At 38.5% G+C, this 16,102-nt stretch overlaps 1 protein-coding gene across 6 annotated transcripts in view; it reads right to left on the bottom strand.

The window, feature by feature from the left end:
- LOC113040908 (ankyrin repeat and SAM domain-containing protein 1A-like) overlaps positions 1 to 16,102 on the bottom strand; it is a 67,392-nt gene that overhangs the window by 28,441 nt on the left and 22,849 nt on the right. For 3 of the 6 annotated variants that reach the window (XM_026199102.1, XM_026199104.1, XM_026199101.1), the window contains 2 exons: positions 10,064 to 10,563; positions 2,733 to 2,783 (listed from right to left, as the gene is read on the bottom strand). In XM_026199102.1, the coding sequence (XP_026054887.1) occupies positions 2,733 to 2,783; positions 10,064 to 10,563 (551 nt within the window). Of the gene's footprint in view, positions 1 to 2,732; positions 2,784 to 6,325; positions 6,584 to 10,063; positions 10,564 to 16,102 lie in introns of those variants that run through there. The other 3 variants (XM_026199105.1, XM_026199103.1, XM_026199106.1) reach the window with 3 other exon arrangements.

The following is a 16,102-nucleotide window of genomic DNA, read 5'->3' as shown; positions in this document are numbered from 1 at the left end:
AAAAAAAAAAAAAAAAAAAAAAAAAGGATGACAACGCATTCTGTTTGTTTGCTTTATTTTACAAGAGCACAAATCTTCTGTTTTTATTGTGAGTGTGCACAAATGAAAGTAAACACTTTTGCGGAAAATATATATATTTTTCTTCTGTCTCAGCTGTTTCGATCGCCCCGGAGCCTGCTGCACACGTATATTCTAGCGATTCAAACTTACATCGCAGTCTGTTCATTATCAAAATAAAATAGTCAAATAAACATTTAAAAGGTTACACTGGTCAGTTTAAATAGACCGTAGTATACCGGTCCTCTCTGCTGTTCCAAGGACGTTTTTGCTCATAGGATGATCTTTTCCGTCTATATGCGAATGCGTGTTAAGTACAGCCTAGTTTACATTATAAATAATAGTTTAACATTCAAATACATTGCGAATATGGAAACATTTCGATTTGTGCCGAATGAGACATGAGCAATAACCTCCAAATAAATCTAGCCAAAGTCGCGCTCGCTCATCCTCGTGTGCACGCATGCACTGTCACGATCTAATGCGCTGTATGCCGGATTTTTAAAAATCTGACATTTTCTAGGACAGAATCCAGCAGGATCAAATTAATGTGAGCAACAGTGTGTTTTGGTGCAGCAGCGCCGATGTAGTTCACTTAATGTGCAGCGCAGTCACACGCGCTCCACATTTCGGATAATTTTATTTTAAATACAATAATATCAGTTGAAAACATTGCAATTGTGCTTTAAAATACAACAACGAGCACCACAAAACCATTTCAAGAGGCGCGTTCAGCGTTCTCCGTGCGGGATTGGAAACTGTCAACAAAGTAAAATGACCTCAAAAGTATGGCGCGCTCTCTTCATTTTATCAAATGATCATAATCGCATCTATTCATTTTATAATCCTGCTACTAGCATTTTATTCAGACTAAAACCTCTTTAATTCAAGTGAGAAAGCGTTTTGTGTGTGGCTTTTGCACATCCTGTCATAGCGCTGACTGCGTGCCTGCAATAGACGCATTTTGCAGTATTATGGTTAACGATTAATCGATTAATTGATCGTTAATTTAAACGACGATCGATCATGGAAATAATCGAAATTTGACATCCCTAATCTGAATATATCAATGCAATTTAGCCAAGCAGGATATTTCTGAAAGTTAGCAAAGTCTAATGACATGTAAGCAAGTCTTTAGTTGGAGTAAGCATTCATTGATCATGTCATCCACACCTTTCAGTGATTGACAGACTGCTGCGGTAACTGAAAGGCCACTGATTACATTAGCACAGTCTGGGTTGTCATTTTAATGTGGAAATGCATTAATTCAAATCACAAAAAATGAACTCATAACATCAAAAACAAGTTGTATCCCAGTCAATGGGATTAAGATCTGTCCTTAACAGTTAATGAATCTACTGATGTGTGGAAGCAGCTCCTAATTCTTCAGTACAACAGTGGAGTTATGTAATATGAAGACAATGGAGGAGGTGACGAGGCATTTGAAATTCTTTTAACTCTGGGATAATGAGTCTGTGTGGCTGATTCTAAACACTGGCAGAAATGGAAAAAATAATGAACTATGAGTTAGTTAAAGAAAGCGATTCATTTTAACTGACAGCAAAGCTGCCGAGCAATAGCTTATCCAAAGTAGCGAGGTCAAAAAAGACAGCGGTAGACAGAAAAAGGAGATTTGAATCCTGCCACCATTGCCAAGAAAAGCTGAGGGAGAGCTGCGAGAAGACACTGACATAGTTTAAAAAAATGTAGTGACAAATATTTTACCTAAAATAAAATAAAATATAATACAATAAAATAAATAAAAAGTTTGCAGTGGAACACAAAAGAAGATATTTTGAAGAACATTCAAGCTGCTCTCTTCCATTGCATGAAAGCATCTGCATGATGGTTTAGTTTTACTTGAAGTAAAGATTCCTTACTTTAATTCCGATCTGTTTTTCATACAAAACTATTATAATAAATCTCTTCAGAAGACTGTATGGGCTTTTTTTTTTTTTTTTATATGAAAAAGAACAGCATGAACATTCTGAAAATTATCTCCTTTTTCCTCACACAGAAGAAAGAGACATGCTGGTTTGGAACATCACAACCATTTATTAACATTTCGAATTAGCTTTTATTTTTCTATTTTTATTTTCATATCAGGTTTTAGTAATTCTAAAGAGCTTTTTTATTTTATTAGTTTTTTTATTTATTTTTATATTTCAATATACCTTGCTTTATGTATTTATTTAATTAAATTTTTATTTTTACAGCATTATTTAAATTAACAAAAGTGATTTTTAATAGTTTTAGTTAAAGTGATAGTTCACCAGAGGAGTTGGAAGAACGTTGGTAACCAAACTGTTTTTGGTTCCCATTGACTTCCACTGCATGGACAAAAAATATAAAGGAAGTCAATAGGAACCAAAATTGATCACCATTATTCAACATTTCTTCTACATTAACAGAAGAAAGTCATACAGGTTTGAAAAGCCATGGTGGTGAGTAAAAGATAACAGAATGTGTATCTGTTGGTGAACTACCACTTTAACAAAAAAGTTCTATGTAAACCATTCATTTGCAAAACATGTAAATCACAAGAACAGCTCCATTTAACTTTGCTATAAGTAATATTGGTTCTGCAGAATCTGTAAAAACCGGCGAGCAGCAGCACAGAGCAGAGGAACAGCAGATGTGGACGGCAAGCCAGAGGGACGTGTGAAGGGTCTTACTCTTTGGGACGGCCGCTGTCTCCATGGAATAGAGAGGGAATGCCTCTGTCTCTGCAGGGAGAAAACCAACTTCTGTTCAATTGCTATTTTTTGCATAAAAGGAGAACAAAGTTTGACCCTTGACAATGGCACAGCTGAGAAACTCTTTAATACAGTTAATGGGAACTAAATATAACCGTGACCCACAGGTTGGTTTGACACCTCAGTGACCGTGTTTCCAGAAATAAACCCTTTGAAGACACACAAACTCTTGAATGGCTGTCAAAAAAAAAAGAATAGAAAAGAAAAGTAGACTGGGAAAGTGGGAGCGCTTTGATCCCAGCGCTCCGGCTCCATCTTCAACAGAAGGGTTTTTTGATTTAAGGATAAGCTGAGTGAAGGTTTTTCATTCCGGTCTCATCCAGAATCCATCAGAAGGCAGACGAGTCATCAGTTCTGTCTGACATCTCTCTGTCCCACAGCACAGTTTTCTCATTTACAATATCCAGTGCATCTGCTACAGCGCTCACCGCACCTCATCGACTACTCACTTCCTGTCTTTTACAAATCTTCACACAGTTATAGTTAGTGATCAAATGATACGAGTCAAAGATGGCTAAAAGAATAAATGTAGTAAAAAAGCTGAAATAAAGCATCAGTATTAATTATTGATTCCACCTTGACCGATAAAGAGAAATTGACTGACTTAAAATGGTATTTATTGACACAGGGAATCTTATTTGCTTCTATTTTTGTATTTTTCTGTCCTGAATAATGCAAAATTCAATGCACTGGGTTTTTAAATATAACACATCTTTCTGCTAGCGGAAAACATCAAAATATGAAATAAACAAGCATTGGAAGTGTAGAACCTGTGAATGACGACTGCAGATGCAACGGTTAAATAAAGCTCTGACTTTTAACCAGATTTCAGCAGCAAACCCCAGCCCAAACTCCTCTTTGCCACAATTGCTTTCCTCTTGTCTGAAAATGCAAAGGCTCTCATATTTATCTAGATCAGTATTCTTCAATTTAATCAGTGTGTCTGCTGACCTTATCACACAATTGAAATGAAGATGAGTAACGAACTGACGTCTATGTGAGCTAGGGATATATTTCACTGCAGATAAATGCTTAAGTAGAATTAGCCTGGGACACTTACATAACTGGGTGAATCAAGAACATATCCAGGTCATATTTCACCCCAAAATTTAAAGAAGGACATCCATTTGATTTAGCATTTTTTGGGATGATTAAGTTTTTGCATCATGACACTGAAAACTAAGCACATTTAACCCATCTCTAAATCTTATTCGATGTATGGTATGTATGTTTTTACTGTTTATTAATGAAATTGTCTCATTTCTGCTCCACTAAACGTAAGTCATACTATAAGCTGTGATTAAGAAAACAAAAAAAGAAAACTAACATGGATTACATAGAGCCATCTAGAGGCAATTCAACACCAACGCCGGTCCAAATGTGATAAGAGCGCTTCCTAAAATCAGAAAAATATCTCTCTTCCTAGGTGTATTTTCAGAAAACGAACCTGATCTTGCTTGGGCTTCCTCAAGCATGTCTTCCTGTCATCATCTGTGACTCTCTAAACAGAGCCGGAGAGCTCCAGAGGCTGACAGGTTCGAACTCAGTCCAGATGAACTGTGCTGCATGCAAATAAGGCAAGGCGAGTTATAATCACACGCGCGTTATGCACGGCTCAATTAATGAACCAAAGTGAGAAATACTGCATGCAAAGGAAATAAATGAGTGAATAAATGCTAAATAATTAAATGTTTTCTGCATCAGCAAGAGAGCTTGCATCATACAGTATACTGCTTGTGTTTGTAAAACAGATCACACACCAACCCCACACACACACACACACACAACTAAACAATGTTATTGATTCTCAGGGCCTGTAGTCAGTTTCTTGAGATAATGTAGAGAGCGGTTCATTGTGAGGGGCCGGTAAGGGCCTCTTCATGGTAAACAGCTCAAACAATAGCAGAGTCAAAGGCTGCTCTGGAGTCACAGGTCGACAGCTGAAGTATAGTCGAGCCGTGGGGACGATTGTGTGTCTGTGGCCCTCTTCAGAATAGATAACCGCTGTGCCACTACAAAGACTCCAGGCATCTGGCAAGGCTGACATGGGCAAACAAAAGGCAAAAGGAGTAAGACCGAGTGGCAAGAACCAGTCACAAAAGATCCAAGCTGCCGTCCGTTCAACAAGAGCAGACTCCTGCCAAGACAGGTGCCAGTCGAGCCAGAGCCGTGCAGAAGAGCCTCTCTGTCATCAGTGTTACATCACAAACGCTGTGTCACGCGCTAATCGCTTAAATTCAGCTAATTGGTCAGTTTAGGGCAATTAAAATTGTAGCAAGCAATGGCAAATCTTACAGAAGTTGTATTCTGAACTGTTGAAACTTTTCAAAGTTTAGAGAAATATATTAAAAGCAAACACTAGAGGAATTTTTTTTCAGGCACAACAAATGAAAATATATTTATGTTATATTTTTTAATATAGGGCAATCTTTGAAGCATGCAAAATTTGTTTTACAATTTGAAATGCAAATTGAAAATCACAGAAATGCTGGTGTAAAAGTGTTCAGTGAAAACAAATGGAAACCCTAAATCTTTAAAGTATGTGACAAACTCGAAAGTTTCAAAACTGTAGCAAACACCGGCAAAAACATTTTGGCAAAGCAAACTTGACAAGTCATTTTTTATGCTAATTGATGAAGCATGTAAAATTGGTCTTACGATTCGTAGCAAGTTTACAAATATGAAAGCAAATCACTGCAAATTGAAAAATAATATCCTTATTTACAAACTATTTTTGCACGCTACGTCAAAATATGCATTTATATGCATATATATAGGGGAAACATATCACAGCAAATGGAAAATCTAATTTACACAAAACAATATTTATACTAATTAAGTCCTGGTAAAAGTCTGGGGATTTAAATTATGACAAACAAAACGGACAAAAAAAATTAAAAACTGTTCATGCACAACAACAACAACAATCGGTAATCATGTTTGGTAATCGTGTTTAAATTAATCTTACAGGTTTACAGAAATAAATTAAATGGCCAAAAACGGTTTTGTCGGAAAGAAACATTCATTAATAAAAGGCACTAATTGCAGAAATGTGACATTGGTTTTAGTAAAAAAAAAAAAAATTGGTGAGGGAAGATCTAAATGATAGCAAACAGTGTTCGGCAACAACGAAACATTTTATAAAAAAATAAAAAGAAAGAAAGAAAAATAAAAAAACTAATCACTATCATGCAATTTTAATGTAAAATTAAAACAAACAACCAACGAAAATACATAAAAAAAGAAAAGATTTTTTGAGGATTTAAAATTAGTGTCAACTTGAGTAAACTCTCCCAGTAAAAGCAAACAGAGCAAAACAACTGCTGGAATCATTCTTTCTACGTTTTCTAATAAATCCATCTCTCCAGAGCCAAATATATTCCTGGATCCTCCCAAGACATTCACCACTGAGAATTTGTGGACATCAATCTCATGTACACGACAACGTTTTTAAAACAACAACGTCGTCATCTATCAAAGGCAGCTGATAGGAAGAGAACAATCACACTCACAAATGCTGGTCGGGGGGCAGCCATTGGGCCGGGACGGGACGGGACGGCAGAGGGAGAGGAGACTCACTGGTTTAACTCCCTCGGGCTGGCTGCATCTCCACATCCAGAGCAAACCTCCCCTTCCTAAACTTGCTGGCCCATACAGACAGCTTCCCACACAGTCTAATCCTGGGACGGCCCAACCCCAACACACACACACCCTCATGCAAGTCAAAATCTCCTTTCAATGAAAAATTAGACTTCGTGTGAGACTCTGTGTCTGTGTGGAATGAGGACACACAGAGACAGACAGAGAGAGAGACAGACAGAGGGAAAGTGATGGGTGTTGTGCGTTCCTGCACCCACACGCTGTCACTCAGGGCAGCGAAGTGTCCCGGACCAGCCAGCCGTGACCGCTGGGGGAGGAGAGAGACAGAAACAGACAAGAGAAATGATGACAGACTGCTGTTTGGACATTAGGCACTGCAGGACTGACGGTCCACACACACAGACAACAGACGGAGAGAAACTCTGCTGCGACGACGCTTCTGTTGATTCAAAGTCAACATTTACAATCATTTCACATCTGAGATCTGACGCATTTCAGAGTTGAATGACACATTATTAAAGTAGAGAGAGATTTGTTTTTACCCATCTGTAATTAATTGGATGATAAAAAAAATAAAGTTTCTCCTAGAAAGTAAAGCCTTTTGGATAAATAATTGGGGGGAAAGTTAAGCATTTAAATTATATACTTTTGATAGGTGGCAAAAAAAAGTACCGTTTTATTTTTCTTGAATTCCATTACCCTCCTTTTTTTTTTTTTCTTTTTTTTTTTACAATTTAATGATTGAATTCAATGTTTGTATTTTATTTTTATTTTTTTCCAAAAAGGATCTCTAATTTATTCAAATTATGAAACTTCCATAGCTTAACAACAGAGGTTAATAACATTTGTAATTTTCTGAATTCTGTATTAATGGTTTAATTAGAATGTACCAATCAAAGATCATGTCTAATCAATTGAATTCTATGGAATGTCTTTTTTTTCAGAAATTGTGCATTGCCTGTTTTATATGATCGATTATTTATTAATTTATTTTTGGATTTATTATTTAATACAAATCTATTAAAAACAGCAGTAATGAAATAAATATTTAAAATTTAAGGAATCTTCAAATTAAGTCCCTCTAAATTGAGCAAACACAAGTACATGTGATGCACAACACATGGAATTAACAATTAGCAATTTTCCTTTTATAATATATATATTATCATTTAAATTCATAAGCATATGATAATGTTACTTTCAGGTTTACATTTAACTTTGAATCCAATGATTTTGATTTCATGACGACTCCATCAGTTGATTCCATCACTGACTGCCATGAATCAAGCAATCGCTAAGGCTAGTCAATAAAAGCGTGTTCATTAAGAGCACAAATCCACTGGGAGCAAAGTGAATTAAGCTTCATGATTCACTCTGGGTGCTTCGTTTGCTGCTGCGACTCACTGAAGCGGCAAACAGACAGCTCTGCACATGAACCGCTGCGGCTCTCACACACACCAGACTCACAAGCTGCAGCTGCTACAGTTTACCTTTACAAGAAAACAATCGATCACTGGCATCACAAAACACTACTGCTGTTTCTTCACAAGCTCCTGTTTCTAAATAAAATGCTGAAATGATATGCAGACAGATGAGATACGGTGGATGGATGGATGGATGGATGCATCCCAGCAGAGGGCAGGAGAGAGTAACAAACATGGACAGGGAGTATGAACTGAAAATCTCTTTTTTAACTGTTACACTGCGACAAAAGACACTTTCTATAAAAAGGCTACAAAACAGGGATTAAAAAAGACTGTTCTTTTCAAACAAATAGTTAGTGAAAGGAGGTAAATTCATTTTATAGATCTTATGCTGAGTCAATAATTAAAACACGGTTCTTCCTAATATCAACAGAATATCAATGGAATTGAATCATTTCAACAGATTACGCCAAAGACATTTGATGGGTTTCAACTAGCTACTTTTTACGTTAAGTCCATTGTGTGCGTTAGAAAAGAGTCAAACATATGGGAGCCCATTTCTGAAGCCCAACTTTATCTCGCAATTCTGAATTTCTTTCTCGCGATTCTGACAAACTCGCAATTACGGGAAATAAAGTCAGACTTACAACATGAAAACAAAAAAAAAGAGAGATCAAAATTTGCAGTTACCTTGTTTTATTGATTATTTAGTGGCGGAAATGGGCTTTCATACAAACATGTCTAATAAGACGAAAACAAAAATGGCGTTTCAGCCCCCGATGCTTCTCAGTAATTCATCCGTGCACTTGAGTGTGTTGGGCAAGTCTCTCATTACCTGCGAGCGTCTCGCCTGTAAGAGTGTAAGACCCAGGGTGATGGAAACTGTGCGCCAGTCCCTCTGGGTTTGTATCCAGTGTCTAGATCTTCAGATTGAAGCTAAAGTAATGGTAATACAGGACACTTAACTCTGACTGGATTACAGACATTTCCTCTCATTTTCCGCTCAGACATTTTTCTCAAAGAAATGGACATATGTCATTTTTAAAGGAATGTCCCAAGCCGAGTTAAGCTTAATCAACAGCATAAACTGCATTTAGGGTTAAAAACTTACAATGGAAGCATCCAGAAATGTGAAGCTCATAATTTATTAAAAAACATTCATTCTTCTGTTAAAAAAGTGTGTTATTAACCAAACTATCACTTTTTGTGGTGGGACTACAGTTTCAAGCATATGAGGCTTGTCACGCACCTAAACGTAGCAGATGGTGTTTGTTTAGACTGTTTCTGGCCATTTTACATCATCTGACATCATGAACATATGCAGACAACAGAAAGAAGACAAGTTTATGTTCTTCTGGAGATTCAAGACATCAGTCTGGCAGATTACCTGCTCAGCTCCATGTAAGCAAGGAAATTATAGCACCTCCTTTCTCGGAAGCATCCATGCTTGGACACTGTGTGAGACTTACCTCATTTACAGGCGCTAATAACAATGATGTCACAACAATGTTTTAAAGACTGGATATAACGTAAATAACAAAGACCAGGTCTATTGAGGACCAAGCATTCATTTAACTCCCCAGAAATGAACAGCTGTGTGGTCTATGGAAAAAATTCCTGTTTCAAATTCCAGAAAAACTATCGGATAACATCAGACCTTAAACTAGAGAAGAGGATGCTTGTATGAACCTGCTTTTGCATGCACATTTCCCATTAAGTCACTACACGATGAGAAATGACAGACTGAATGGTCACCATTTATCATTCATTTCCTGCATCTCATACATTTTCCCAATGGACTGTGCAATTACTAACAGATTCCTACATTTTTACTTTCAGTGATGCACCCAAATGAAAAATTACATTGATTATATTACATTTTTAAATGCGATGTAAAAATAAACGACTTTAGAATATTGTATATTTTATAATGTAGGCTGAAACATTTTTTTTAACTATTGAATATTATTTTAATTACAGCTTTGGGAACCCAAAAGTTCCTCAAATGCAATTCTGACACCAACCAACTTATTTTTCAAAACAAATGATCATAAACTATGAATAATTAATTATTATAGAATAATAATCTTTCAATAAACCTCAAACTGACTTTAGTCTAAATGTAAACTCTCCAGTACGCTACAACAAAAAAGTGCTAAAGAATACACAACAAATGACAAAATGGTTCAGGAACGGTACATCCAGGCCACAAGGCGGAGCTCTTACCTCGTCCCATTCTGAAGTGAACGAAGGTGATTTTTCCAGTCTTCTCTTGGTGGTGCTACAGTTGGACACGGACTCACTTCGGCCGCCCAACCCTGTCTCTTCCTCACCGGGTGGAGACACCAGCAGGTCGGAGTCAGACTTCGAAAGGCTACGTGCTAGTTTGAGATCACCTGGCGGAGGCATCCTTCTCGTCTGTGGAGAATCGCGTGCCGGTGAGTTGTTTCTCGATGAATCCCGCGGCTCTTTGTTGACCGTGGCATAGATAGCTTTGGGGTCAGTGTCCTGGAGAATGGTTTCCATGGTGGCTGCCGATTTGCGATGGGGAAGGGGGGCGGAGCTGGCAGATGTCGAAGTGCTGGAAGCCTCACCGGACTTCACTCCAGAGGACGGCAGACTGAACGCTTCCTCCTGACAGTCGACCACCGGCGAGGAACCGTGAAGCAGACCAGTGAACTGCTCAGGAACAGCAGCGCTTGTATCCTCACCGTGCGAGGAGCTCTCTGTCAAGAGAACAGAGGAGAGAGTGAGAGAGTTACAGGCGGACTGTGGAGCCGTATCTAGACCAAATAACATGAAACCGCCCACTCCACTACTGTCCAGTGCCTGGAACAGATCTGGGGTTGTTTTCTGACTGGAAAAGGGAGGGAGAAAAAATGCAGAAAGAAAGAAAAATGTAAGTAAGTTGGGCTAACCAATTCCAGAGTGCCTGTGTTAGTAAATTCCAAGCGCAGGCTATGAGCAGCTGACTTTTCTCCATAGAGATCTGTTTGTGTTCAATTCCCTGTCTCTCTCTCTCTCTGATGCACTGCTAACACGCACACAGCTTTATAAGGCTTGCTTCCAGAGAAGTTATGCCTCACTAAGGATTCCCTTCATTATGAGTGGCAAGCTTGAAACAGGATACCACAGAGATGACTGTGAAAGAAACACACTCGCTCTCTTTTTCTTACAAAGACCACTTTGCCACGCCGTTAGGAGTCGGGTTCTTAAAAATTAAATCCCTGTTTTGTGATTATTAGAAATCCTTCTCCCAGAACAGCACACTAACAGATCTCTTCTTACACTCTGAAACATACCATAGGCACGTACATTAATACTTCTATGCAAGCTTGATTTCAAAGAGAGTTGCCTCCTCAGCATCGCCACAGGGGGCGCTACAGTGTGCATTAGCGGAAACATTTCTGCGCTCACTTTTCACTTTTAGGACAACTAATAAATGTTTATACAGAATCTTGGTGAACAGTTATTTTTATATATACATTTTATATATATATTATATATATATATATATTATATAAGAAAATAACCTTCAATACTTCCATAATATACAGCAGATGAAAACATCTGAATTCATAGTTAAATAAACACTCTGAAAAAAATGTTCAGTTATTTTACCTTTAGGGGTAAAACAGCTCGTCACTGGGGCAATACCCTCAAAGTGACACCTATGTACCGTTTTTACCCATAAAGGGTGCATACTAGCACCTTAGAGTAGTAATATATACTATTAAGGTAGTAGTATATACTCTTATAGTACTATAATGATCCATTCAAGGATAAATAAGTTACAAAGGTGACATTTTGAGTGTCCTGCCCCACTGACAAGATGTTTTTTTTTTCAGAATTTTTTTTCTGAAAGTGAACAGTAGGCGACAATTAACCTATTAAACTATATAAGTAACTGTTGCGAAATGATGGCGTATCCATTATTTTTAAACGAAGGTCAAAGGAGAGCCACTTCTGAAACAAGCCACAGCACAGCTGGTATAAACAAGCATTGACTAGAACTGCTGAAATCAGCATTCAGTGGCTGTGTAGGAGCTGTAACGCACCACAGACATGCGCAGTGTAAATAAGGAGTTATCCAAGCATTACTGACCAGGAAAGCCCCTTACAGTTGAGAGTGGCCATGTATGAAGTGTTTATTGGATGTTATAGTGCATTAAAAAATAATCATGTGATTTTTAAGTATGGCATGTGACCTGTAAATAATAATAATACAAAAAAAAAAAACTGTTTCCATTGTATAAAATATTTTTAAATTTGGCTGAAATTTTTGAACTGCTCTTCTTACGAAGTTTTTGCAAAATGCACAAGTTTTCATTGCCCATATTTTTTTTTTTCGCAACTTCAGTTTGCACAATTTGAAGGGTAATGGAATCGCAGTTAATAACAACATAGTCTCAGACATCACACCCACAGATTGTTGGCTGAACGTCTGATGCACACGGCACACAAAAGTGGAAACACTTGAGGAGTGTCGAAGACGTCATCTGATTGGTTGAATTATACAGGATTTCTGGGAGACGTGTGTCACGTTATTTAATGTTCTACCTAGAATAAAAGATACCGTGGCACCAAGCTCCCTCATGAAAGAAGAAAGCCATAGTGTTTACAACTGTGGCAACGAGTGCTTAAAGGGATCAACTAAACACTGGATTCTCAAAAGTATGTCACATATTTAAAGTTCCCGGCACAGAAGCCTTAAAATATGTCAGAGTCTTACACACTGATCTTTTATTGTGTCGACATTTCCACGCTCCGAAACGTGCCACTGAACGAAACGAACTGTGATTGGTTGTTTGACATGTCGGTCAATCGGCCTAATGAACAGGTCTCGGCCAAAGAAAGCTGCCAGTCTGAAGGACTCGATACGCGAGACTAATGACAACATGGCGGATGTAGTATGTCCAATTTCATTTATGCTATTCGTATTCAAACCATCGAGAACATTTTTTTTTTAAAGCACAAAGTTCTTCATTAAATGTAGGAGCTATTCAGACAATGTGTGATTTTGCAGTTAGACAGACATTTAGGAAACTCTATTGCCTTCTATTGTCCCCTTCTGTCAAAATGAATGAAGAAATAGCGAAAATGTTAATATTTCACCCCACTTTCACAGTGATTAGGCTGTGATCTGAAAGAGCACACATCCTTGAAAAGAATGAACAAAACTACATACAGAAAAACAAATATGCCTTTGGCTTTTAAGCACTTTTAAGTCCAAAGCAAAATTTGGATCTTGAAGCAAAATCAGAGCATTGGGACCTTTGTGGCAATGTGAGTTTCTGCATAAGTGAACTCAACTCTAATATTTGATTTACGATAAACTACAATGCAGTAACACTCTCCTCTGAACTTCATCTCTTAAGTTTTCTGAGGCATTGGGACTGAATAAACCACCCACTCCATGAGGCACTGACGTGTGTGATGGAGGAACATACAGAGCCATGGGTCCAATCACTTCCTCATGTAACCGACACACCTAAAAACATACACACAACAGGCAGCTCGGGACTCAAGTCTTTGTTTGCGTTTGTGACCCAAAGCCTAACCTGTGACGTCAATTTAAATCAACAAGGCCCTCTGGAGAAGATGAAGTCAGTGCTGTTCTCCACCCAAACAAAAGGCTTTAGCCAGCATTTCTCCTAGAGAAAGTCAGGTGTTTATTCAAGCAACATGTCCGTTTCCAGTAACAACAAGCATGCACTGGTTAAATCATTCAATGTTCAATGACATAAAAGCAGTGTGAGCATGTTCCAAACCAAAAAAAACACATAGCTCTGTTTCTAACTATTCTAACTATAAATGGGTCTGCTATCTTGGTCAGACTTTTCTGTTGGCTGGTTTTAGAGAAGTTTGGGGTAATTTCAACCAATCAGGCTGGAAAATAATTTTGAACCAATCAAGATCTCCTTAAAGGGGGGGTGAAATGCTCGTTTTCACTCAATATCCTGTTAATCTTGAGTACCTATAGAGTAGTACTGCATCCTTCATAACTCCAAAAAGTCTTTAGTTTTATTATATTTATTAGAGAAAGATAGTCTGTACCGATTTTTCCCGGAAAAACACGACCGGCTGGAGGCGTGACGTGTGGGCGGAGCTAAAGAATCACTAGCGCGAGTAGGATTTTGCTTTGAGAGCGGTTGGAAGCTGTGACATTACCGTGAGGAAAAAACCAACCAAAACAAACCATGGCTAACAGTCAGATTCAGCGTATATTTATGACCCAGAATCAGATCCAGAGGCTGAAATTTAACAAGAGCAGCAGCAACGACGTCTCTATATGGTATGTACTGAAACTGTATATATTTGCTTAGCGGTTTTGGAAAAGTTCCACTTTATGTCGTCTTTTTTTTTTTTTTTAGGTGTACATGTGGAAAGTGCAGTTTGATGACAACATCGCATGTTGTTTACTTGATGTGTGTGGTGAGTGGGGCGGGGCCGAGAGGCGTGGGAACGAGGAGTGAGGCCAGGTGTAGTGATTGAAGATGAGCTGCACCTGCACCCCACCGCCGGTCTCGAGTCCCACGTAGGAGATGGAAGGATATAAAACTGGAGCGACTATAGTGAAGGACGAGAGAGGACCAGGCCTGGACATTATTTTATGTGTTTGCTTTTTATTTATGCACACCAGTCATCCGTGAGGGGCTGGTGCGCCGTTTTGTGTTTATTTTGAATAATTAAAGTTTCATTTTGATTGTGTGCCGGTTCCCGCCTCCTTCTTCCGGATGATTAGGAAGTTTTCATCAGTACAATGTGCTAACGCGCCGATAGCTAAGTTAACAACACAGAGATATTTGAAGCAGTTTTACTCACCGCCTGCGGTTCCAACACACGATCGTGACCCTTGTACATTGCGTTGCGTGTGTTTTGTCTGTCTATATCAGCAGATATCAATGGTATATTGATAGTATATTATCTATGCGTTTAATTCGTTCACAGTATTCTATGGTATTAACACTGTGATACCTACACAGAACAAATACTTATAATAAATACGTATTTTTGGACTATAAGTCACACCTAAGTATAAGTCGCATCAGTCCAAAAATACGTCATGATGAGGAAAAAAACATAAGTCGCACTGACTTGTAGATTAAACAAGTATGTACATGACATACACAAATATACCAAACGTAAACAAATCAGTGCTTGCTTACCATTTTGAATATCAGGAACGTTGATAACTTTAGCGGCTCATGTTGTTGTGAAAATGGTCACATTAGAAACATTAGAACAGCCTTCTGTCCGTGCAGACTTCATACACTTGCCTGTTTCCATCACTTTCGCTTCAATTTTCCTGCACTGACTCATTCACTAAACTGAACGTCCAATCAGAGCTCTCACTTGTAGGTGCCCACACAGAAACAACATGTTGAAATGGGTAAACTACTGCCAATGTGAGCCCAACGAGTCGTACACACCAAACAGACAATAGCCCGACTGTTGGCATGGTGCGTCCCAAGCTTCAGGCTTGTTTGAGCAATTCTTTCAAGAGGAATGCACAGTATTTTGGCAATCTGTCTTGCAAAATCTAGAACATCCTTTGGGTTGGAAGTGCACCTATAATACCTTGATGAATTGGCATGACATCAATAGCTACTATTACTAGGACTGTCTACTATTTCACTAACTATTTTTTAAATAGCAGGCAGAATACAGTGAGTATACAGTGTTGTACTGATTAAGCTGCATGCTTTCGAACACAGCCAAGCACAGTTGAGTAGTGCTAACATCTGAGGAACTGAAGTAATGTCACCCCTCAGATTGTTCTAGAGTAACAGGGCTGACTTCATCGTTCAGCTGGTGCGATCCCCTCGGCTAAGTGCTAAGAGCTTTCTAAGCGCCTGCCAACAGTGAGCAGCATTTATTAAAAGAGTGAAGGGATGTCTAAAACACACAACATGATTTTGCACTTAGGGTGAAGCTTTCATCTCCACAGCACTAAGGTCAGACCATTAATACATCAACACATGGAGCCTGCTGTGAGACCCTGACATAGGAAATATGACGAGCTCACACCCTGTTATTTGGGTGTGTGGTAGTGTGTGTCTACAGGCCGATTTCCTGCAGCATAATTGACAGATGATGAGCGCAGCATGGCTTTGGAGGTGGCAGCTGAGGCCTATGAAGCTTGGCAAGGAGACGAAGACAGACATTCTGCTGTTTGCTTTGAAACACGAGGAGAGTATGGGGCATATAATATATAAATTACACTGACATTTATCAAACATCGATATTATGAAAATGCAACCA

Source organism: Carassius auratus, chromosome 23 (genome assembly GCF_003368295.1).
Source record: "Carassius auratus strain Wakin chromosome 23, ASM336829v1, whole genome shotgun sequence".
Lineage (NCBI taxonomy): Eukaryota > Metazoa > Chordata > Actinopteri > Cypriniformes > Cyprinidae > Carassius > Carassius auratus.
This window is presented reverse-complemented; position numbering and strand designations above follow the sequence as displayed.